General features: G+C 38.6%; 1 protein-coding gene across 1 annotated transcript; it reads right to left on the reverse strand.

The window, feature by feature from the left end:
* Positions 1-23: 23 nt before the first annotated feature.
* On the reverse strand, positions 24-16144 carry LOC124091281 (presequence protease, mitochondrial-like). Its single transcript, XM_046442232.2, is given in 16 exon segments — positions 24-561; positions 1118-1214; positions 1390-1503; positions 2076-2204; positions 3070-3097; positions 3100-3154; positions 3431-3557; positions 7916-8076; positions 8954-9050; positions 9157-9271; positions 10084-10235; positions 10574-10680; positions 12788-12890; positions 15042-15102; positions 15338-15835; positions 16108-16144. Coding segments are annotated over 16 exon segments (2046 nt in total). The 3' UTR covers positions 24-396.
* Positions 16145-24585: the final 8441 nt, after the last annotated feature.

Genomic DNA, 24585 nt, shown 5'->3' on the forward strand with positions numbered 1-24585 from the left:
AAAAGTTTAATGAGTATATAGAGCAAGAATAAAGCCAAGTATAAATGCCTAGAAATCCAGGAATGCAAGCAAACACCAAAAGAACTCAGTCATAAAAATAGAGAGTATACAGTGTACTTAACTGTTCTTATAGTTTATATTACTCTTCCATTAACAAAATAGGAAAATGTACACATTTTGTTAATACATACATATATAAAAATGGACACAGATATTAGTATGAAAAAGATCAACTTGCATTAAAACTTGGAAAACAATGTTAGTGTAAGCATTTACATTTTTAACTAGAAATTAAGACATTCTGACATCTATACATTATTAGAAACTAACTTACATAAATATACACATTATGTTCCCCTAATGTTCCTTCTAATATTTTGAAATCCAACTTAAAAATTAAAGAAATAAATACTCCAATTTTCTTACCATAAAATATTGTTTCACTTTCTCTTGCAAAAATTTAGGATTTTCCTTAAGGCACTGCCTAAATTTAGTCAACTGATTTCCCAACTGCAAGAGTTCCACAGGGTCTCCATCATGATTCCAGCAGGAAGCTACGTACTAGAACGAAAAACTTTAAATTATACATAGCATACCACCAACATTGTACTATCCCATAAACATTGTACTACTCCGTAAATGTAGAAGGCATGATATTTTACTGAAATCCTAGTTTCTATATTTAAAAAAAATATGGATGACTGTTTATAACAAAAAAATAAGTCTTTAGTTCATTGAAAAGGAAAAAAACTCATTTTAACCATGTTTTGTTCTAAAAAATTAAAAGCACAGGTTTAAATTACTTTTAGAAAATACAATTGTAACCAAGAATTTGCTAGATATCATATACATTTAAAGTTATATGTAAATTTATTCCACATTAAAACATAAAATATCAAGAAGCCAATTAAATAAGTTAGTAAAAAGATAAAAATTTACTATAAAACTAAATTAAATTTATATCTGATTTCAAAATAGCCTAACTTCCAAGGTTCAAATGAAAAACACTATAAGTATGAATCTGTTTTCAGTGCCATCAAGAACCACTAATCACACAAATAAATAAGCAAAACCAAACCAAACCAAAGCCAAAATCCAGATGGTTGAGAAATCATACCGATATCAGGGCACGTCCAAAACTGGTTGACTGATGCTTCATTTGAATTTCAATTTTATGAAGTAAAGCTTCTATTTGATCATCTTCAAATCCTTTCCTAAAGAAAGGAGATGGTGAAAAGAAAAAGTTCAAGCATTACAGGTAGCATCAACTACTAAAACATGTTTTGTTCCATATAGAGAAAGCTAAAATATGGAGAAGCCACAGTCCTTCCAGGAAGAGAACTCTTGAATGAAAGAAGAAAGAAAATCATTACAAAAGACCACACTTACTCAACTACTTCGTCAAACGTGCTATCCACAAGGTCCCTGACCTTCTGAATATCTTTCTCTGCAATCCCTTGGAGGCCCAGGCTGAAATACGCCTCCTTTGTGTTTCCGTTATATCTAGAAAACAGAAACAGGAAGTGTGTTAGAACCCACATACTCTCATCATTACGTCGCAACACACTTTAAAAATGAGAACTAAGAACTTTCATCTGCAGGTTGTAGTAAAGAAAGCTCACGAAAGCCATGTTCTCAGATACTCACTTCTAAGATAACAATTGGCCAAAAGTATATTTATGTCTTTTCAAATACTTATAAAAATCAGTATAGAATTTTTGAACTATGGCAAAATCTAGAAATGGAGAACTGCTGAGTTTTAGAAAAACTTTTTAAGATTTCCAAGACTTCTTCATGATGTGACTTTTAAAACAGGCATCAGTATGATATTCTGAGAATTCAAAAATGCTATTTTTTTTCCACTTTGGCCAAAGGTCTCTGGATCCATAACCTAATTCAGAGGTCCCTGTTAGGAGGGGGGATGTCCTGAGCATGGCGGGACACTGAGTAGCATCCTTGGCCTCTACCCACTAAACACAAACAACATTCCCTCCAGTTACAACAACAAAAATGTCCCTGACAGTGTTAAGTGTTCCAGGGTGGGGCAGTACAAAATTGCCAATAATAAAACTTACCCAACATCAGGAGAAAAGTCTGTGCCAAGTCCAAATTCAATTAAAGCTTTGTAAAAGGGGGAATTGGGCCCAGCAACCAAGAGAGAAGACAGAAGACTTAATGTGAAGGCTTCAAATGTGTCAGTGATACTTTATGGGAAAAAAAAGGATGGGGGTAGGCAAAAAGGAAAACCTTTAGCAATTATGAACGTTTCTTAAGTCATTTAAAAAACACTACTAAAATAACAATTTTATGTCCAAACAAACTGAAGTTCTTCTAGAAATTCTTGTGTTTCACATTTGTTTTAAATCATTATATGAACAAAAGAGAAAATTTTTTTAATATATCAGGCTGCTTTTTTTTTTTTAACTCCAAACCCCATACTCTAAATGTATATTGAATGCTCATCACATGACAGTTTGCCAAGTACTTTCACATACATTATTTCAATTACAGGTACAACATCACAGCAACACAATAAACGACTGGTGAGAGGGCACAAAGAGTCCCCACTGTGCAGCTGCTATACTACATGGAGCCACAGGTGGGACTGAGCTGGTGTCCTCCCTGTCCTCAATACTCGAGGCACCAGTTCTCGCCTGGTCTCCACAGTCTTTAGAATTACAAAGTTTTGTACGTGGTATATTTTTCCATGCAAGATATCACAGTATTCTCACAATCAAAGAGACCTTTGACCATACAAATATAAACAATTGCTAGAAGTTCTAAGGAAGCTTTTCCTCTGGAGGATTACAGCTTTAAAATAGAAGGAAGTAAATCACTTTTCTGCTGGACAGCTAACAAAAACGGTTTTCCCATGAAATTAAACCACATAACCACTTTCAATGCTACAAAAATGTTCTTGACATTTTGTTCTCATTCTTAAAACCTGCTTGACTCTTGAATCCCAGCTGTATGTTGATTTATAATTGACTTTCAAATTCTCCTCCTAATGTTCTATGCTGGGTATTTTCCTGTTTTCAGCTAGTAAAATCTTTAGCAATGTATACTTACTCTGGCAAGAGGAAGCTAACGCTGACCATTGTTTAGAGGTGTCTGCAGCAAGTGAATGTGGGCCACATGTTATCTGGAATTCCCTCTGCAAAATGATGTGATGTATTGCGTTAGTGGGAAGAGAATCTGAATGGTGGTAACTTAAACAGGGTTATGTGTTGATATATAAAATGCTCCAAGACAAGCTTTTCACTAAGTTTCTTTCTAAACAAATAACAATTCCCTAGTCTTAAAAAGCTCTTATGCATATTGTAATGACCACTGCATTTTAGAATACAACTATTAGTACACAGTTCATCCTCATTTCAATGTATTTAATAGGTAAGATAAAACAGTAATAAAAACTAGATGAGGCACTTACTGGCTTATCCCAGTGCTTCTGAGCTGGCACTGCAGTATTTGGTTCAATTTTCTGAAATTTACTCAGTGCTTCTTCATGAATTTGTCTCAGATGCTGTTCTAATTGAAAATTACCATAAGTGAAGAACCTAAAATTTTGAAGGAATATGTTGGTCTGTTTTAGTTTAAATGATTAGAAATCAACAGTGATGTACAGAATAGAAGACAAGGAGACAAATCCACATAAATACAGTTATCTCATACTAGACAAAGGCGCCAAAAACATACATTGGCAAAAAAATGGCCTCTTCAATAAATGGTGCTGGGAAAACTGGATATCTATATGTAGCAAAAATGAAATTAAACCACTATCTCACCATGCACAAAACTCAACTGAAGAGTGGACCAAAGTCCTAGGAATTAGAACACAGACCCTGCACCTAGTAGAAGAAAAAGTAGGCCCAAACCTTCATCATGTTGGATTAGGTTCTGACTTCCTTAACACACTCCTAAAATATACAAAATAATATCAAGAATCAACAAATGGGATGGATTCAAACTAAAAAAGCTTCTTCTCAGCAAAGAAAATAATCAATAATATGAAGAGAGAGCCCACAGAGTTGGAGAGCATCTTTACTACATGCACATCAGATAGATGCACATCCCAGATATAAAAAGAACTAAAAAATCTTAACACCAAAAAAATAATAAATGGGCTAAGGAATTGAACAAACACTTCTCAGAAGAAGATATACTATCAATCACCAAATATATGAAAAAATGTTCAACTTCTCTAGTAACTAGAGAAATGCAAATCAACACTACTCTAAGATTTCATCTCATTTCAGTCAGAATGGCAATTATCAAGAATACAAACAATAATAAGTATGGTAAGGATGTGGGGAAAAAGGTACACTCATACATTGCTGGTGGCACTGCAAATTGGTGCAACCACTCTGGAAAGCAGTATGGAGATTCCTTAGGAAACCTGGAATAGAACCACCATTTGACCCAGCTATCCCACTCCTCGGTCTACACCCAAAGGCCTTAAAATCAGCACACTATAGTGAAAAAGCCACATCAATGTTCATAGCACCTCAATTCACAATAGCTAAACTGTGGAACCAACCTGCCCTTCAATAGATGAATGGATAAAGAAAACTGTAGTATATATACACAATGGAATATTATTCAGCAATAAAAGAGAATAAAATTATGGCACTTGCAGATAAATAGATGGAGCTGGAGAATATCATGCTAAGTGAAGTAAGCCAATCCCCCAAAACCCAAGTTGAATGTTCTCTATAATAAGTGGATGCTGATCCATGGTGGGTAGGGGGGGGTATGGAGGAACTTTGGGGAGGGTAGGGAAGGAAGGGGCATGGGAGCAGGAAAGATAGTGGAATGAGATGAACATCATTACCCCAGGTACATGTATGACTGCACATATTGTGTGACTCTAACATTGTGTGTGATAGTAGGAGCAAATATGATTCCATTTTGTTTTATGACTTCATCCTGTAAAACAACCATGCCAAGTAGAAGAGTCATGACTGGAGCAAGATGTTCTTTTCCTTTTGCTATAGAAACCTTTAAGAACACGGAACTACCTAATGGGGTATTGTTTCTGTAACTAGGGTAACGGGTTCTGTTTCTGTAACTGGGGTGACTGGGATAACTGTGATTGGTTAGGCTTCCCTCCACTTGATTGCACTGTCCTGCTTCTGTAACCTGGCTTGCTTGCATTGGCTGGACCCCCCTGAACATCCCTTTTGCGGTTTTCAGGCTTATAAGGAGTGCCTTTGCAATTGTTCGGGGCTGATCAGGGGGACAGCTTTATGTTCTGGTCAGCCACCACAGGTGTGCTTCAATAAAGGCTTGATTCGATTATATGTGAGTGGTCTGGAAGTCAGTTTATGAAACCCTGGGACAAAGCTTTAACTATAACAGTGTATGACCAGAGAAATGAAAAGTTGTGCTCCATTTGTGTACAATGAATCAAAATGCATTCTGCTGTCATGTAAAACTAATTAGAATAAAAAAATAATCGGCAGTGATTTTTTTTTGCATGAAACAGAGAATACGCAGTATTATAGCAACTAACAACCCTCTCCATGTTTAAGTAAACTTTGCAACCAATATATATTGTTTTGCTTAGTTTAAATGCAAACACTGATAGACTCTTTTGTCTTTTTAATAAGATAGGTGGCTCAAACAAAACACAAACCATAAGAGGGCTTTATTAAATGCAAATGCAGCAAAAAATATTTTTTGTATTAAAACTAGTATAAAGAAATTACAAAAACCAAATGAGTTATTTGTTAAATATTTTACCACCCTAGCTACAGTACTACAATAATTGATCTAATATTGATAAAAAACAAGTAATTTCATAAAATTCAATTTTAAGCTGCAAATTTCGGATTATAGATATAAACCAGAGAAGTCTTATAATCCCAGAGTTGATTGTTTTCTTTACTATAAAGCTGTCTGAGCTACAGTTAAGATTTGGGGATTAGCCTAAAGATTCCTTAAAAACTTTTATGCTCAAGCGTTTAGAAATAAATTGTACAGACAAGGACTTGGATAATCCACTAGCAATCAACATCCCTAGAGACACTTATCTCTCAATACCTTTTGCCATTCAGTCACAGAATCCAGTGGATAAAGGACTAGCAGAAGATTCAGAGCACAAGCGCCTGGATGTGCATGGGGATGCTCAATGAAAGCTAAGAAAGTGTTAGAAATAAACTACCAAGGCTCACAGCTGGGACATTCTGAACATGAAAATATATAGGTTTCATCTGATCATACAATCTCAAAAAAAAAAAAAAAAATATATATATATATATATATATATATATATATATTTAAATACTTTCATAAGATCATAGTGTTATTTAAAAAACAGAGCAAAATGAAGATGGCTGAAGGGCAGGAAAGACAGGAAATAAGCCTCTTTCAACATGCGACCATCTGTCCCACTAAAGTTGGAAAAAAAGCAGTTCTCATCCCACCAGACCATATTTCAGGGTAACGCAAGAGTCCCAACTGATAAGGAAGAGCTCTTCTTTGTGTAAGTCCAGCTAATAGACATAGAAGTAATTACAAAATGGAAAGACTCAGCAAACTTTAATAAAGTAGTTGATTAATGAAATAGTTATCAATAAGGTGAAAAGGAACTGCGGTAATTTTCATGGAGTATCAGAACCTCCACCTGCCAGATGGCCTGTGATTGTGTGGAGAGAAGCAAACTCTCACCACATAGAGGCTGGGTGTCACCCTCCTACAGGCTGACTTCAGCAGGCCTGTGGAGCATCAACAGGCATCAGAGTGTCTGACTGGAATGCAGCAAATGACATGAGCATCAGCCTGAAAGATTCCCTGTACAAAGGCTTCACCTGCCTCTAACCAAGTCCTGAAATCCAAGTTTCAGTTCTTGAAAAGTCAACAAACACCACGAAGAAGCAGTGGAACAACTCAGAAAGTAGAAAAAGTCTAGAGGAAGCTGGGCCTGATCTCCCATCGTCCTCCTTGAGAAGGTAACCAGGACATGCTGAATAACAAAATGCCATATGTGGGCCTCATTTGGACTGAAAACACATTTTGGGGGATATGGAGAGTTTGAATAAGTGTAAAAATGTTATGCAAGAAAACATTCTTATGTTTTTGGGTCACAAACTATTTAGAGGTGGACAATTGTGATGTCTATAATTTAATTTAAAAAACTTAAAAATTATCTGTATAATAAGTGTATGGGGATTCTACTTTTACATATACTTGAAACTTTCCAAAACTAAATTTTATTTTATTTTTTTTACAGAACAACCTTGTTAAGTATGATTTTACGCTAATATTTATTTGTAAATAGAATTGTTAGTGATATATTAAGCCAGCAACAATTACTACATCTTCCCCTTTAATGTGCCAAGGGAAAGCTTCAGCTTTTCAGGTACTGTGAAAATTAGCCCTACAAAGTGGATGCCATCACAAGCATTCCCATTTTACAAGTAATGAAGCTGTTACAGAGGCCAAAGAGAAGCACTGGAACTCTCCATCAAGGTGAGTTCAAAGGCTGCTTGGAATGACCATGTTGTGTGCCAATGACCATTATCACCACACATGTTCAGAATGAACATCAAAATAAGTTAGGCAGGAAACTTAAACAAATCATCTTCCCAAGCCTCACCTACTTCTTAAGCGAACATTTCTTTGCTAAATGTGAGGGAAGCCATGTCATTCAGTGTAAGAAGACAAACGAATCAATTCTTAATTTACCATTAATCCTTTAAAACACCATGTTAAAGAGTGCTAAAAACAAGTATGTGAGTTGAAAATGATATTCAGAGATACCAAGGGCTCAAGAACAGTCATCTGCTTGAAAAAAAGCCCTCCAAAATAAATAAATAAATAAATAAGTTGAAATCATGAGGCTTCTGTTGGTTTAAAAAATACATAAAATAAACAAAACTATGAAAAATGAATAAAAAATAAAACAAAATATTACCTGGCATTACTTGGGTGGTAGTGAGTAGCATGAAACTGTTTAAGCTGCTCCCATGTGAGCTCTGGGATGCACAGTGGATCACCTCCGGAGATCACTGAGTAAGTGTGGTCAGGAAGAATTTTGTTCTGAAGGTGCTGGGAGAATATCCTCTTATTATCTGTCTTGAAATTTTAAAAAAAAATAATAATTCATATGCAAAATACAGTCATGCACTGCATAACCACATTTCTGTCAATGATGAATCACAAGTGCAATGGTGTCCCATAATATTTCAATATGGCCTAGATGAGTAGTAGGATGTGCCATCTGGGTTTGTGGGCACATACTTCGACATTCACAAAACAACAAAATCATTTACTAATACTTTTCTCAGCACTAAGTGATATATGACTATAAAACACACTATTATGTTACAATGCAGCAAATTAATCATACTCTGGACCATATCCCTATATCACATGGCAAATAAAACTGTTCTAAAGGTAATCAATGATATCCGTGCAGTTATGATTTAATGTTACATTTAATTTACTCATTATCTGTGTACTGGATCCAACAACTGGCTCTCTGGGAAGAGAAGAGCAATTGGCTTTTCAATATGCTCTGGGGGAAAGACTGAACCACTAAAATCAAGACAATGGCTGTGTAGGATCCTTCCGTCCACTAGCCATAAGGACCTGAGGACGAGAAGGTGTCTTGGAAGACATGACACCAAGTGGGGCATGAAAGGATACATTAGCCAGATGAAAGAGGCCACAAGAACCAAGAAGTGACATGGAACACACAAGCCACACCATGCCCTACAGAGACTAGGACAGACAAGGCTTGTCTTCCAAGCCAAGAGGACACACGATGATGCCTGGCCCTTCAACCAAGGGTCATTTCTGGTCACAGCGCTGACCCAGCTAATACAATGTTATTATTTAAAATGAGAATGTGAGACAACTAAATGTTAACTACCTTCAAGCAGTTCTATATTTCAAAATGTTATACAGGTAAAATGATTTTAACTCAATAGATAAAAGAAAAAATACTTACAAATGCTCCCTTCATTTCATTAAAGACAACGCCTTTGAAGATCAAAGGCGTCTGGGGATCACTTGGATCCTCATGTTCTAGTCTCCATCCTTCCTGCCTAAATCATAAATAAATAAATAAAATGAATAAATGAAAGAATAAATAAATAAAATAGTGATTCTAATACTAAAATCTAAGTTAACCATCAGTTAATCTGTACATACCAGAAATCTAGTTCCCGCAAGCATGGAAAAAAGGTTGCATCCAAATATACTGAGAGGAGATTCTGAAAATCCTTGTGATTTTGTGTGGAAAACGGATACTGAGTAAAATCACTAGCTGGGTACAAATAAAAAGTAAGATTTTATTTTTTTAACTTTTTTTCTTTCATGTTAATTTCCTCATTTTTATTGGTGCATCATAGCCGTACATATTGATGGGATTTATTGTTACATATTCATACATGTGCACAACATAACAATAACATTTGGCCAATGAAAAGTAAGATTTTAAAATACAAGAAATTTCTGCAGAAGTTGTTTTCAAGCCTCACCTCACCATAACAGTGAGTGTGAATTGTCAGAGGAACAGAAGCCAGAAAACCCAAGCTCTGCATCCACGCTTCACTTCCACCCTTGGCTGTCACCCCAACTTGCTGAGACCTACCAGATTCAAGGTTTTCCCTTAATAGACATGAGCACTAATTTTCAGTAGATTTTTATGTAGTTCAAATTCCTTTAGAGAGATTTTCATATTCCTGGAAAGGCAGTGTTAATTCTGCATAGGCACTGCTTTAATTTACACTTTAATCTCACTCCTTCCTAGAATACTTGGGCACACCAGCCTATTCACATTCTTGACACTAACCATAATGCTATAGGAACCAAATATAGCCATATTCCCTGAAAAAAAAAACTACTCTGAACTTTTTCAGAAAATGCTCAGATATCTTTCTTCTAAAACTCCAGTTTTTATGATCTAACCATGATGTGGCTACCCTAAAGGAATAAATTTCTAACATCTTCCCACTAGATTAGAGATCAGTGATTTATTCTATGGCCAACAACTGTCTTTACTCATAGACACTTACTGAATGTCAGTGTTTGCATCTGGCAAACCCAATAGTGATTATGGTTCAGGATTAGTCTTACCTGTGAAGGCGTTCATGAAAGTGGATAATGACCTGTTCAACATTTTGAAGAAAGGATCTCTACATGGATATTTCTGAGAGCCACACAGGACTGTATGCTCGAGAACATGTGGAACACCAGTACTATCCATTGGGGTAGTACGAAATTGCACACTAAGGAAAAAAAGGATAAACAAATCAGGAAAGGTTAAGCTTAATACTGTCCAATAGAAATCCTAAACATGGGATCACCTCCAATTATTAAAAAGAATTATTCTAACATCACAGTCTTTCAGCATTATCATTTCTGATAATGTTGAAATCACTGAGTCAGACTGTAAGATTTTAACGTATTTCTGAAATAAGGATAGAAATTCATGTAATCTTTTCCTTATGTTTTCAGGTCTTTCTGTCTATAAAAGTAAAATATCCATGTGATATCATTTTAAATTACTTAATGTACAGTAGATGCTTTAAAGAGAAAGAATATGTTGGTACAGTGCATCACACACCTGAACACATTATTTGTGTCTTCTCTTGCCAGGTGCAAATATCTGGCTCCTGTGTTGTCATGGCTGAGCTTCACTGCAGTTAGAAAGAGTTCAGGAATAGATGTTACCTGAGGTAAGAAGAGGCAATATGAGTGGAAAACATGGGAGAAATGGTTATCTTCAACACATGGACCGAATAGGCTGCTCTGTTTTAAATTAGACAGTGCCAGGAAGCCAGCACTTGAAAGCTAGACGCACAGACCATCTTGTCCAAATCCCTGATCCTGCAAACAAGAAAATTAAGACCTGAAGAAAGGCTGATGTTTCTGTTTCTGTTTTCCTTAAGCACTTACCTTTTTAAGTTAAGCATTTGCTTAAGCATTTTCTAAACATGTCATATGTAACCTGTGAAGGAGATTTTTCTCATCCCCTTTTGTAGATGAAAAAGTCACAGCTCAGAGTGATGAAAAAGCGGCCCAGGCCACATAGCCAGGATTCCCTGGTGTCTCTGCTCTTCCCCATTATTCTATGTCACATCTAAATAGCAGTGGCTCAATCTCCGCATGTTTACTGTGCATCTCTGGCTTTTGCACATATGTGCTATTTAATGCTAAATACTGTCCTACAGGGAAGGTAAATGTAGAAATGGCCCTGAGCGTGTGAAAGTAGGATTCTCCTAGAAATAAACTTTCCTTTTTCTAGTTTAGGATGAGTTCTCTGAGGTAAGCAGGGGTTATTACCAGCTGCTGATCCCTCCTGGGAGGATGATTATGCACATAAGCAGGACCTTTAACCAGGACCTTTAACCAGGACCTCCTGATAAGAACCAGGAGGGTATAAATGCCCTCAATGAAAATGAATGAAACTTTACTCCACAGGGAAGGGGGATAGCAAAAGAGCGGGCAATCATATCTTACTTTAGGTAAGCCTCCACATACATCTCCAGAGTTCTTAATCTTAAAGACAGTATCCTATCTTTCAACTATGCCAGCCCTCTTTCCTTTAATCAAACGCCATATTGTTATGGTAGACACACCACTTACCATCTCCTTTTTTCAATGCCCATCAAAGTTACCTGTCCATTATTAAAAAGGATGTTACTGACAGAACTGCAATCAGAACTGGAATCTGATGAGGAGCCCTGTCACATACATGACACACATAAACTAGTCTGCTGATTCCTGCATAATTTACAGATAAGTTACTACTTATGTTCTCAAGTTTATTATACTTTAACATAGGTGATTAATATACTCAAAATCTGTAGACATGGTGAGTTATCCTAATAACAGCTTTCAGGGTAACTATTTCTCAAATAGGAATTGTGGTTTATCGTAAAGTAAGTTATTTTTTTTTAATTTAAAAATAAAGGACTCTACCATTCTGAATAAGATCTTTTTAAATGGTAACTTGTACTATAAATCCAAACTTCTTTGTATGGCCTTCAAGGGACTTAATGCACTGACCCTGTTTTCATGACTTATCGTTCCTAGACATGCCTGGAATTCCCCTGTGTCACTGGCCTGCCCAGAGTCAGAGGCTTTCTTTCTTAAATATCACCCTCATCATAAGCTTTTCCCTCTCCTGCCATCAGCTTTCCTTCTCCCCTGGCCCATAGCACCTCTGCACACTGCTCATCAAGCCATGCCTTATCTTACAAGCTTTTTTTCTTTTTATTTTATAACGCAGCACAAAGCCAACCACCAAATATTTAAATATATACTTTTCAACTTACATTAAATAAAAAAGAAATCAATACAAAAGGTTTAAACAACAAACAAAAACCAAAAATCAAAAAAATCCATTTTAAGATACACTGAGTAAATACTGGTCTACAATCTCTTCTCCAAAATTTTGAGACCCAGATGGCTCAGAAAACAAGTTTAAATGCAAGTTTAGAGGAATCTATTTGATGCAAAAACCTGACTGGACAGATATAGGAAACTAAGTTTTAATTGATCACACTGCAAGAGAAGCACCAGATTTGGCTACAGGAACATTAGTGTTTGATTAAGAAACTACTAAGAATGTCACTTCCTAAAATCTGAAAAGGTGTCAGGCTTGAAGGGACACAAGTAAGGAACTGGGACCATTTCATTTGCACAGTTGGTCTTCAGGGTCTGGGAACACAAGAATAAGATCTTCAGTCTTGGCTCTGAAGAATCTCAAATGCCAGCAGAAGTTGTGTACATGACCTGCCTCACTTTAGAAAGAGCAAATGAACATGGACTGTACCTGGTTTACGGTGAAGCCGAGGATCTTTTCTCCCACCTTATACTGCAGCGCTCTCTCACAAGCTGGGTTACTCATCCCCCTCCATACTCTGTGCTGTGTACTGCTGCATTGAAACATCATCAAAGTCAGGAAAACAACTTAGGAAAATTGTTTGGTTAACATAATTCAGCAGTATGTTGAAAATACTGCTGTGATAAAGATGATTAACTAAAGAGAAATTACATTTCACATCTCCAAAATCTTGAACATGTCAGTAAATTAATTTCTAGTACAGTTCTTTACATTGTAACCTTATATCTCAATTCAGATAAATTTCATAATATCAATTATCAATGAAATGTTGAAAACTTTATTTTTACATGTTAACAAATAACTACAATATACAAGTTTTCATTAATTGAATACAAACAATTCTTATGTTGAAATGGTTTCTTTCCATGACAGAATTCTCAGAGGCCTTCATAGTAAAGTAATAACTCAATAATACTTCAGAGTAAAGTAATAACTACAATAAAATCCCATAACTTATTTACCAAGTTGGTGAAAATTTAAAAGTTAATATTACCATGAACCCTCATACACTGAGACTAGGGGTGTAAACTGGAATGATTTTGGAAAACCTTGTGGTGTCACTGTATTTAGAAAAGTTGGAGTTCAGCAAGTCCTTCACCTCTTTCTATAGCCTTGAAAACTTGTGCTTAAACACAACACACACACACACACACAGAATGGTGGCACTAATCCTAACAATCCCAATCTCAACCAACTCAGACGTCCATCAACAGAGAATGGATAAAAGCTGTGGATAATTCATTCAATAAAATATAGCATTAAAAATAAAAAGATGTGGGTCACATAATGTTAAACAAAAAAAATTACAAGATTAAAAAAACAATTTTATTCTAAGCAGGTATTATTCAAACAGGTAACACTATTGTAGGAATGTATTCAGCTGGGAAAAATATAAAGAAGAAGCAAGGAAGTAATTATAATTCAGGAGAATTATTACCTGGAAAGGAAGTAGAGGGTTATAATCAGGGTAAAATCAAGCCTAGTAATGGTGACACAACTTTTTTTTTAATAATTACTCTCTCAAACATGTTTTATAAGATATTTATTTATATTAACACAATATTCAGAGATATTTGTTTTAAAGGTTATATACACAGGAAAAGGAAATCACTAGTCATTGGCAATATTAGGGAGATACAATAAAATGAACCCACATTTCCTTATTAATTTAGTAAATTTTAGATTATGAGTTATAGAAGAATTTTAATAAATTGTTTCTTACCAAAAGCACAATATGTATGAAAACCCGGAGAGACCAAACTAAGGTTGTTCCCCCTTTATACTTTCTGGTAACCTACTACATACATTGTAATCTATTACCTACAAGAATCAAGTTCCTGTTGCCAAATTTAAACAGTCCATAGAGGCCTCCCAATCATTGATACCCCCATGTTTCCCTAAACGGGCCAAAAAGTACCTAGACTGCACCATAAATTAAATTAGATTTTGTGGATTAGTGTGAAAGTTAAACACTTTTTAAATCATCTTTATTTTTCTGTAAATCGAGTCATTAAAAAAAAAAAAAAGTTCAATTCCAGGCTACAATTTTATATAGCAGCTTAAAGTATAGCTTGTGGAACCCTCAGGCCTTTAAAGTACTCTGCCTCATAACAAAAATTAAATGGGAGTGAATCTATTAATGAGAACTATAAACTGCCAGTTACTTTTTTCACACATGTTAAGATCTACATCAATGACCAACTCCACTTCAAAAAGTCCTGACAACCCACACATAGGGCCACCCACCCTGGGATCACCTGAGGTCAGGAAAGGGAAGGTGGGTCAGATGATTTCCTGGGCCTGGTTCCCCCTTAGACCATAGACTTCCCGGATACATCACCCCAGCCCTGGTAGCTGGGACAGAAACTCCTGGGAGGAAACGCTCTGCCATTCCCAGAAGCTAAAAAGATTTCTTGGCAGTCCCCTAGGGGCACTCCCTCTGGACTTGGGGTATCTGGGTTTGGGACCCTACAGGAGGCGTTTCGGAGTTCAGGAACTCTAGACAAGAAGTTTCGGGTGCAGGTGCCTGCAGAACCAGAAGCTGTCACCCCAGGTTCTGGGATGGCAGAGAATCTGACGCCTCCCGCGCACGCGCCACCGCCCGTTCCCTGGTCCCAGGGTCCCCGCCGCCCCGCAAGTTTCCTCCCCAGTCTCAGCGTCCCCACCGCCCCAAGGGTCTCACCAGCCCCTGCAGTGCTTCTTGCACCCGCCAACCGCCGCAGCGCCACATGGCGTGTGACTAGCTGCGGGACAGCGGATACACTGCTCTTAACCCGACGCACGGCGCAGTGGGGCGTGACTGCCGCAACTCTCATTGGTCGGCGCTTACGGCAACGTACTCTCCGATAGGCTAAGGAGGAAAAGGGCGGGTCCCCTGCTGCGGGGCCAGCCTTAAGGGCGGGGCGCGGGGCAGGTCCTAGAGGGGGCTGAGCCGGTGCCCATCCCGAGTGGGGGCGTGGTTGAGGACGTGGCTATAACCGATGCTGGGCGGGGCTCCGACGAGGCGGGGCGCAGGGTAGCTAGGTGCGGTGAGGGACTCGGAGCAAGCCGGTGAGGGGCTCCGCGGCTTGGTGGCCTGGCGGCCTGCTGGCTGGGACTCGCGGTCGCTTCCCACCCGACTAGGCTGAGACTGGTGAGCCTGCTTTCTGCGTGCTCGCTCGCCCTCTAGCAGGGGTAGGGTGAGAGTAAAGGATGCTCCGCCGGGCCCTGGGCAGGTCCTTAACCTGCGGGACTGCGTGGCTTGCGGACGTGGCCCACGGGCTGCCCTGGCCGGTTCCCAGGGCCACGACGCCACAGTGTTAGGCAGGATTTCCCCAGCACTCCGCTGGACGGTCGGAGCTCCCGCGCGCTCTGTGGCCCATGGCTTCCCACCTCCTTCTCTGCATTTCGTGTGTAGGAAGATTGCACCTCTGTGTTCTAAGATTCCCGAAGTACCCACGGGCCCTTCTTGGAAACAGAGCGGGGTGAGCCCTGCCGCTGTGGGTTGGCAGGGACATTTGGAATTAACGACACCTGGGACGTGCTTAAATGGAACTTGGAAAACATCTACGGACTAGACTGACCTCAGGGTCTCAAGAGACTTTGTCTCTTCCCTGCATTCTTCTCTCCTCTCCCTGAGCCCACTAATGCAGACTCCAAATCTTCCTCTACCTTCCTTTTGGCGGTAATGTAGAGGGTAATACAGTGAGGAAAAGCCACAAAATGTCTATAGTGCAGGGGATTCTGCAGTTAACCAAGTACTTTCTTACTGATGAACTCGAATGAACCATAACGAAGGTGATACATGATCTGTTCTAGGGAGTACTTGAGTCATCACAACATCTCTATGATCTTGGGGGAGATAGTTGGGTATTATTAACCCTATTGTGAGTGTATAGAAAACTGAGGCACTTGGGGGGGGGGGGTGTTATAGTATTTTTCTCACTCTCTAGAATAGATGCTATATAAATCCAGTAATTACCACCTGCTAGTATGTTCCCATAGGACACGACCTCACTGATGGATAATCTAGATACATGTACACAACAAGAATTTATAAATAGTTATCTTGAGTAATACCTGACCTAATTTTAAGACTTAAATGAAATCTAAATAAATATTAATATAAGTAATTACAATGTAGAAGTAAAAATTATGTATGCAATTTTCTATGTTACAAAAACAGATCCTATGGTATAGTGAAAATCATTGCTTTAGTAAGATTATTGAGTAAGCTTTTTTAATAGAATAGACTGTGCCCTGTCAAAATCTTAGAAGGGTAATCAAGTGAATATTGAGTGTTAGGTATATATAATTGTGTCTCTCCAAACATGCCAGTACTTCAAAATGTTACTACATTTGGAGATAGGGCTTGTATGGAGGTCATCAAGCTAAAGTGAGGTCTTTGGGGGTGGATGTCACTCCAGTATGATTGGTGTTCTTAGAAAATGGAGAAATTTGGATGCAGAGACAGGCATACACAAGGAAAACACAATGTGAATATAAAAACAAAAATCAGGATGATGTTTCTGCAAGACAAGGAATGCGAAGAACTGACAGCAAATCATTAAAAACCAGGAGAAGGGTCTGGAACGGAGTTTCCATCAAGGTCTCAGAAGGAACCAATTCTTCCAGCACCTTGATCTTGCACTTCTAGCTTCCAGAACTATGAAATAATGGGTTTCTGTTGTTGTAAGTCAAGCAGTTTATGGTACTTTGTTAGAGCAGCCTTAGCAAACTAGTACAGAGAAGTCCAGAGGTATTTAATCTCTGAAAAATAATATGAAATGATATAACCAAGTCTGGTATTTTTCATTATTGCATGTCATTGATGTAAGGTATGCTTTAGGAAATACTTAATTTCTGAATCACAAACCCAAAGTGATGATTGTTGCAAATCCAAAATAAAGAATAAGCTCAGTGCCTTCAAATTTAGGGTTATTGAAATGTACAGAATACCCACAAACTTAGTACAGATCACACAATATAAGGAGAAAGCTCCTTACTACCAGAAAAACCTACACACCTTCATTCATCCATTCATCTTTTTATCACTCAACAGATATTATCAAATGTCACTAATTGCCAACTTTGTTACTGGTAAGTTTACATAAAATATTTCTTCTTTCTGTTGAACTTGTAAAAAATGGGCTTACTGTAAAAGGAGAGGAGACCAGATTTTCTTGAATTCTCTTTTCAACTATAAAATTCTTTTTTTTGAATACTAAGAATCTAACCCAGCATGCTTTACTACTGAGCTCAAATATCCTCAACATTTTAATTTTTTTGTTTTGAGACAGGGTCTCACTAAGTTGCGAAGAGTCTCACTAAATGGCTGAGAGTAGCTTCAAATTTGCTATTTTCTTGTTTTAGCTGCCCAAGTTGCTGGGATTATAGGCAAACACCAATGCAGCCAGCTCTACTCTAAAATTCTATAGATTTTTTATCCCAGGTCTTACTGAAGCATTGATGATAGAATTGGCTTTAGCCTTCAGTTTTATTTTCTGCCTGTTTAAAATGATCCATTAAGAAAATAAAATTAATTTGGCTGTTTTGATTTTCTTTCTGATTCAAATTATGGTCCCTCATATCTTCCTTTGATGGAGATCATCTCTTCTCCTGAATTAATTTAAATTTAGTGTTGAAAATACTTGTTTAAGAAAACTTAATTTTGAATTTCCTCTTGGCTAATTCCCTTGATAATTTAAAAAATTTTACAAATTTATATGAAAAAATGCCAGGATTATTCATAAACAGAAAGTTCAGTAACCATGTGATATTTATTCTTTTATCTAGCAGATGTAACAGTTTGATAAAACTTAAGGGTAGTGAGGTTTGTGGAGGTATGAGAGGTGGTGGAACCTTAAGAGATGGGGCCTCTGGGAGGCAAATTGGGTCATTGAGGTCCCTGCCCTTGGAAGGGATTCATGCTGATGTCATGGAGTGAGTTCTTATGAGAGCAGAATTGCTATTAAAAAGCAAGACTGGTCCTTCCCACTCTCTGGTTTCCTGTCTAACCCTGTGACCCTTTCTGAATATGTCAGTTTTCCTTTCTGCCCCTCTCCATGTCATGATATAACCAGGGAGACTCTCACCAATGGGAAGAATAGACGAAGCTGCTCAATCTTGAACTTTAAAAACGTGAGCTACACCAGTCTCTCTTTAAAGTGCTTAGCCAAGCTACGAGTATTTTGTTAGAGCAACAGAAAACAGACTAATAGATAAAGCTATAGTAAATAAGACAGGGTAGCATTGGCACAGAGATAGGCAAAGGGGCTGTGTTAGTCAGGTTTCTATCTCTGTGACAGAATACCTAGGGGGAAAAATACTTAAAGAAGGAAAGGTATATTTTGGCTTGCAGTTACAGAGATTTCAGTCCACAGATACCCAGCCCCTTTGCTGTGGGTTTGTGGTGAGGCAGAATATTATGGCAGCAGAGGTGAGCAGAGCAAAGCTGCTCATCTCATGGCAACCACGAAGCAGAAAGCAAGAATGAAGTGGCCAGGGACAAGAAATACCTGTTCCAGAGCATGGCCTCACTGACCTACTTCCTCCAACCAGACCCCACCTTCAGTTTCCACCACCTCCCAATAATTCGTTCAATTATAAACCCATCAGTTGATTACCCATTGGTGAGATCAGAGCCCTCATGGTTCCAATCACTTTATGAAAAGCCCCACGTCTGAATATTGCTGTATGGAGGACCCAACCTCAACACATGAGCCATGAGGGCCATTCCCAATCCAAATCATATAGAAGCTAAAGGCAGAATACAGAAGGCCAGAGTAGATCTAGTCCTACAAGGAGACACATTCATATGCACAGACAGGAAGAATGGCAGAGATAGCTTACTCAAGAACAGATTCAGTTCATGTTGCAGTTTGTATGGAAAAATTTTTTTTAAATCACCTTCCACCTAACCATAAGGCCATAGTGATATTATATTAAGGATTATACAATTTCACTGTTGTCACACATGCTTTGAATATACATGGTTTAAACGTTGTTTCTGATCCTTGCAATAGGAAAAAAATTTTTTTCAAGACATAAGTGACCTCTGAATAAGTCATTAGCTTGAATTCTCAACTCAAAGTAGAATATTCAGAATGCAGTTCAGACAGAAAGGACCTTCTGCTCACCTGTTCTTCTTGACATGTATTTACTGATGCTTCAAAACTTTAATGGGAAACAAAAGTTTTGTGTACTTCCTATTGCTGCTGTAACAAATTACCATAAAGCTAGCAGCTTAAAACAACACAAATTTATAATCTTATAAGTCAGAAGTCTAATTTGGAACTCACTGGTTTAAAGTCAAGTTAGAAGCAGGACTGTGCTCCCTTCTGGAACTCTAGGGGAGAATCCTTTCTCTCCCAAGAAGTCTTCAGCTGGGGGTCTCTTCCTCCAACTTCACAGGTAGCAGTGGTCAAGTCTTCCTCCTGATACTGTATCTTTGGATCTGATGTTCTGATCTCTCTCCCTCAGTTAAGGAACCTACAATTATAGTGGGTGCACACAAATAATATCAAGGTCATCTGCACAGCAACTTTAATTTCCACCTGCAATCTCAATTCCACCTTGCCACTTTTCATTACCTATTCATAGGTTCTAGGGAGTAGGATAAGGATATATTTGGGGGTCATTATTCTGCCTGCCACAAAGTTAAAACAAAACCTCCTTATGAAGTACAAGAACTTTAAAAATTATTTGGTTGTTTGTGAAACAAAATTAACATTTTATTAATCTGTTGTTATTTCAGACTACATTGGTCAGATTTGCATTTCTAAAATATGATAGTTGATTGATATCAATTCATTTTTTTTTTTGCATTTTTCCCCCAAGCTTCTTCCTTCAATTTTATTTAGTGTTCAGAATCATTATTTTGCAGGTGCAATGTGAAGAGTCTATTGCAACTTCTTGGTATCTTCAGCAAAACCTTCTACAATATTCTAACTTTTCATGAAATATGTATGAAGGAAGGATTTTGATATGCTAGACCTAGAAAGAAGGAAACAAATCTTGTAATTTAATTTTTAGACATCACTTTTTGGAGCTTTCAAACAAATACCTGTCTGTTCTAGAAAGAATGAATGGGTATGTACCAGAGGATGGAGGAAGGGAAACAATACCCATGATAGCATTTATACATCCTTTTATGCAATATTGTTTGTGGCAGTGAAATAAATATTCATTAGTGAAACGTCTTTTTAGTGAAAACAAGCCAGAGGTGAAAACATGTTTATAGAACATAAAGTTCAGTAAGAGAGAAACCTTTTTTTAAAATTTCTCAAATGATTCTTTTTTGATTCAGACAACATCATCATTAAGGAAGATTCACTTCAACACCCCTCTCAACACAGTAATCATTAAAATTACTTCATTATTGATAACATTGAAATGCTCTTTGAAGGAAAGAGTAAATGTCTTTTAGGTTAGGAGTCAAACAAATTTGTGCCAAAGAATGGGTCCCAGTGGGCAAGGATGTGGCTTTATTTTCTCTCCATAGGTAGTCTGAATAAGAAGGAGAAGAGTGGTCTTACTTGCAATTTCAGGGTTCTTAGAGAGACCTGAGTGAAGATACAAAAGTAGGAAGACCTAAATGCAAATATGAAGTCCAAATTCAAAGGGAATTTAATCTTGTAATGATGAGTGACACCATTCTTAGTTAATTCAATTGGATAAGATTTAAATGTTTGAAATTATTAGTGTCAAGAGAAGCTCCTCCTTTATACAGTTGATGGAAATATTAATTACTACAAATATTTTGGAGCGATAGATGACTGTATTAATCAGAAAGTAAAATAATACATGTTCCTGAGAACAGACATCTTGCCTCTCACTGTTTTCAATACCCATACATTCACAAAAGACTGCAAAAATTTTATGTACAGCCTAGTTGTAACTACAGACAAACATAAATGTCAACTGACAGATTATTGTATACTCATCTAAAGAGAGTTTTACTGGAAGAGCACACCATCCTAAACACTGTGCCTGGTGGACTGAGCATCCTGAGCTCAGTGAATGTCGCTACCCCTTGCCCGCAAGGAAGACGCAACTCGGGAATCTTCTTTCAACAGTTTATTCAGGCCCTTGATATTTCTTCTTCTCTCTCTCGGATGCCCCTCCCAGCCTTAATAAAGCATCCCAAGCCCCAGTGCAAAGCTGCCGCGTGGAGCTTTCTCACAGGGTGGTGAAAAATCATGTGCCAACTTTCCCAGATAAGAAGTTGTTTGTCACAGACCACAGTGGAGCCAGCGTCATCTTGTAATGGCGACCATAGCCTGCAGAAACAGCAGAAGCGGCTCACCACAGTTCCCCCTTTTCTGTTTTCTTAAAACAATACAGGCGAGAGTAGAGGTCCTATCCCACTGTGCAGAAGTGGCTGCATAGTATGACTTAGTCCTAAGGAGGCGCCTTCCCCAGATCTGAAGCCATATCAGCCGACGCCTTTTTTCGTGGGGCGGGGCGTGAACGCGTCTAACCCGCATGCAATAGGACATGCTCTCCTTGAGGTCCACGTCAAGGATCACTCAAGTGCAGTGCCTTGCCTCGCATCCTGTATCGTGACGATGGTGGACGAAGGGGGATAGCTGAGGCTGAACTGTGGCTGCTTATAAGGACAAACAAGTTGACAGCACCCTGAAAGAAAGGCACAGACTTCAAGGCGATAGAAAAGTACTAGTATGGAAACCCATCTGCGTGCAATGGCAGTAAGACCGGCAGAGTGCAAGGGCTTTCCAACACTAAGAGAATAACAAGGAAAGTCATGTCGATCCCAGTGCAATGTTATAATAACTTGGGGTGTAACGACCATGACAAAGGTTTACTGCTTAAGATGCGCAAGCCAGACTTGAGGCGAGTTGCCATTTTCTAAAGCTGCAAGAGCTTGTATGATCATAGCCTTATCGTGAGCACTGCGGGCCTTAAGGCGACAGAGAAGCCACAAACAGAGTACAACACTGAAGCAACACATTGCCCCAAAAATGCCTACCCCCACCCACTCTTTGAAGAAGGAAAAAGCAGAAGATATCCAATCGGTGAATTGACCCAAAGTCACAGGATCGACACGGGTACTGTTCAAGACAGCTATCTGGGTTAGTTGAGACTGGATCATGTTTTCTGTTTCCATGGACCAGGTTTCGGATGGATACTCCCCGATGATGTGGGAGGCATTTCTGGAATCAAAAAATCTGACAGAGGTTATACATAAATGTGCACGTTGATCAACACAACCCAAAAGCACCAAGTCTGCCAATTCTTCTACCTGAGCTTGGAGTAAATCTATTCTTTGGTTGGCAGCTAAAATCCCTGACAAAATATGTTGATTAATTGAATTTTGAGATTCAAGTATGGTGGATGTTTGTTGAATAACCTGATTAATAGTGGCAGCAGTTTGAACCTGGCTGGCCATGGCTACTCCAGCTGTAACTGCTGCAGCAGCAGACACCACCACAGCTGTCACTATAGCTGCCGTAATTCCAAAATCTCTACGGGCTCTAATCAGTTCAACAATAGGAAAGGATTCTGGATCTGCAGTAACTGGGATCGGAACAAAGGTTGGAAATTTCATAACCATTGCCATAGTCCAGGAGCCATTCCAACACTCAGACAAATAACAGGTAATATTAGAGCAATTAAGCATCCCCTGTAATGTAACATTAGCCAAAAGAAACAGGAACGGAGATTGGAGACAGACTGCTGCGGAGGGTAATGTAGCATTAAACAATTGTGAATTGTGTGAAGTAATTTTAAGTCTCCTATCTCGCTCCGAGTCTTGGGTACTGCCAGAAACATTAAACAGCCAACTTTGGACTCCTAATATTTCCCTGGGGAAACACAAGCGCGGACTAGACTAGCCCAATCTGAGGGAGTCATGCAAAATCTAGTAAGTCCCTCCACCTGAGTGAGAGTGAAAGCGGCATCTATGCCATAAGTGCGGACAGATTCTGCCAAGGTTTTAATTATCTTAAAGTCTAAAGGCTCATGATATCTTCCCCTGTTATTGTCCTGAAATACAGGGTATGCAAGTCCCATATCTGTATTAACTGTCCTCCAAACTTGTGCATGAAAAGATCTCCCGGAACCTTGGCTCCCCCCCCCACATACGGAGGTGGGGCAATCGGCACCATATCTTCTTCTAGATATTCTACCTCCTCCTCCTCAGAGTTTTGTTGACCAATGTTAACTCCCTTCCCCTTCTTACAGTAGGCCTGCGTGCCCTGTGTCTCCTTTTTCTTCTTTTTCATTTTTATCTTATGTAGTTGTTGTAACAATATATCAAGGTCCTCAGAACTCTCTGAGTCGCTTGTGTTCTCAGGCGTTTTTAATTCGGTCAAGTCTGGGTAGAGCCTTCTCCTATTTTTATCTTCAGGCTCTTTTGCCTTCTCACTACTGTTACTTTTAATACTCTCTGCCACTTCACTACATGATCCTTCAGATTTTTCCTCATGCAGCTGCTCAAGAATAGCTTGACCCTCACTCACAGCTTCCTGGCATTTACCATCTGTTATACATCCTCTAACTAACTTCCAAAGTGGTATAATGCCACCCTGCAAGGTACCTTGCTCATGAGCGAAATCTAGATCTTTCCCTAATTTGTCCCAGCTGGGAACCGTAAGACTCCCTGAAAAAGCAAACCAAGGAGCCGCTATATCAGCTTCTCTTAAAAACATCTGCAAAGTACTCTGCTTTATCTTAAGTCCTTTTGAATGTAACAACCCATCTAGGGCCAACAAAATTGGGCTTGAAGAAGCAACGCCCATAATGTTTTTAGAGCTATAAAGAAAGTGAAAGTACAAAAGTCCCCGCTCTCTTCCTTTTACAGGGGAACGTTCCGTTCTATGAATTCCCCGCTGTCTCCCTTTTACAGGGGAGCGTCCCTGTCGTCACAACAACAAAAGAAGCACAAAAAACAAAAGCGAAATGACACAACAAAAGAAACACAGAAAACAAAAGCGAAAGTACACAGTGCAGCTGCAATAAAATGTAATGCTCTCTCTTTCATTACAGAGGAGCTGTCCCGCTTTGATTGCGGATCCCACTTACTAGGGACTAACCCCGCTTTGATCGCGGATCCCACTTACCTGGGACTAACCGGTGCACCACCCCTGACTGCTGAAAGTTCTGGTTCCCGGGTCTCGGCACCACTTGTCGCGACCCCTTGCCCGCAAGGAAGACGCAACTCGGGAATCTTCTTTCAACAGTTTATTCAGGCCCTTGATATTTCTTCTTCTCTCTCTCGGATGCCC

The sequence above is a fragment of the Marmota monax genome, unplaced genomic scaffold (assembly GCF_021218885.2).
Source record: "Marmota monax isolate L192 unplaced genomic scaffold, Marmota_monax_Labrador192_F-V1.1 WCK01_AAM20220418_F8-fsc00963, whole genome shotgun sequence".
In the NCBI taxonomy this organism is placed as follows: domain Eukaryota; kingdom Metazoa; phylum Chordata; class Mammalia; order Rodentia; family Sciuridae; genus Marmota; species Marmota monax.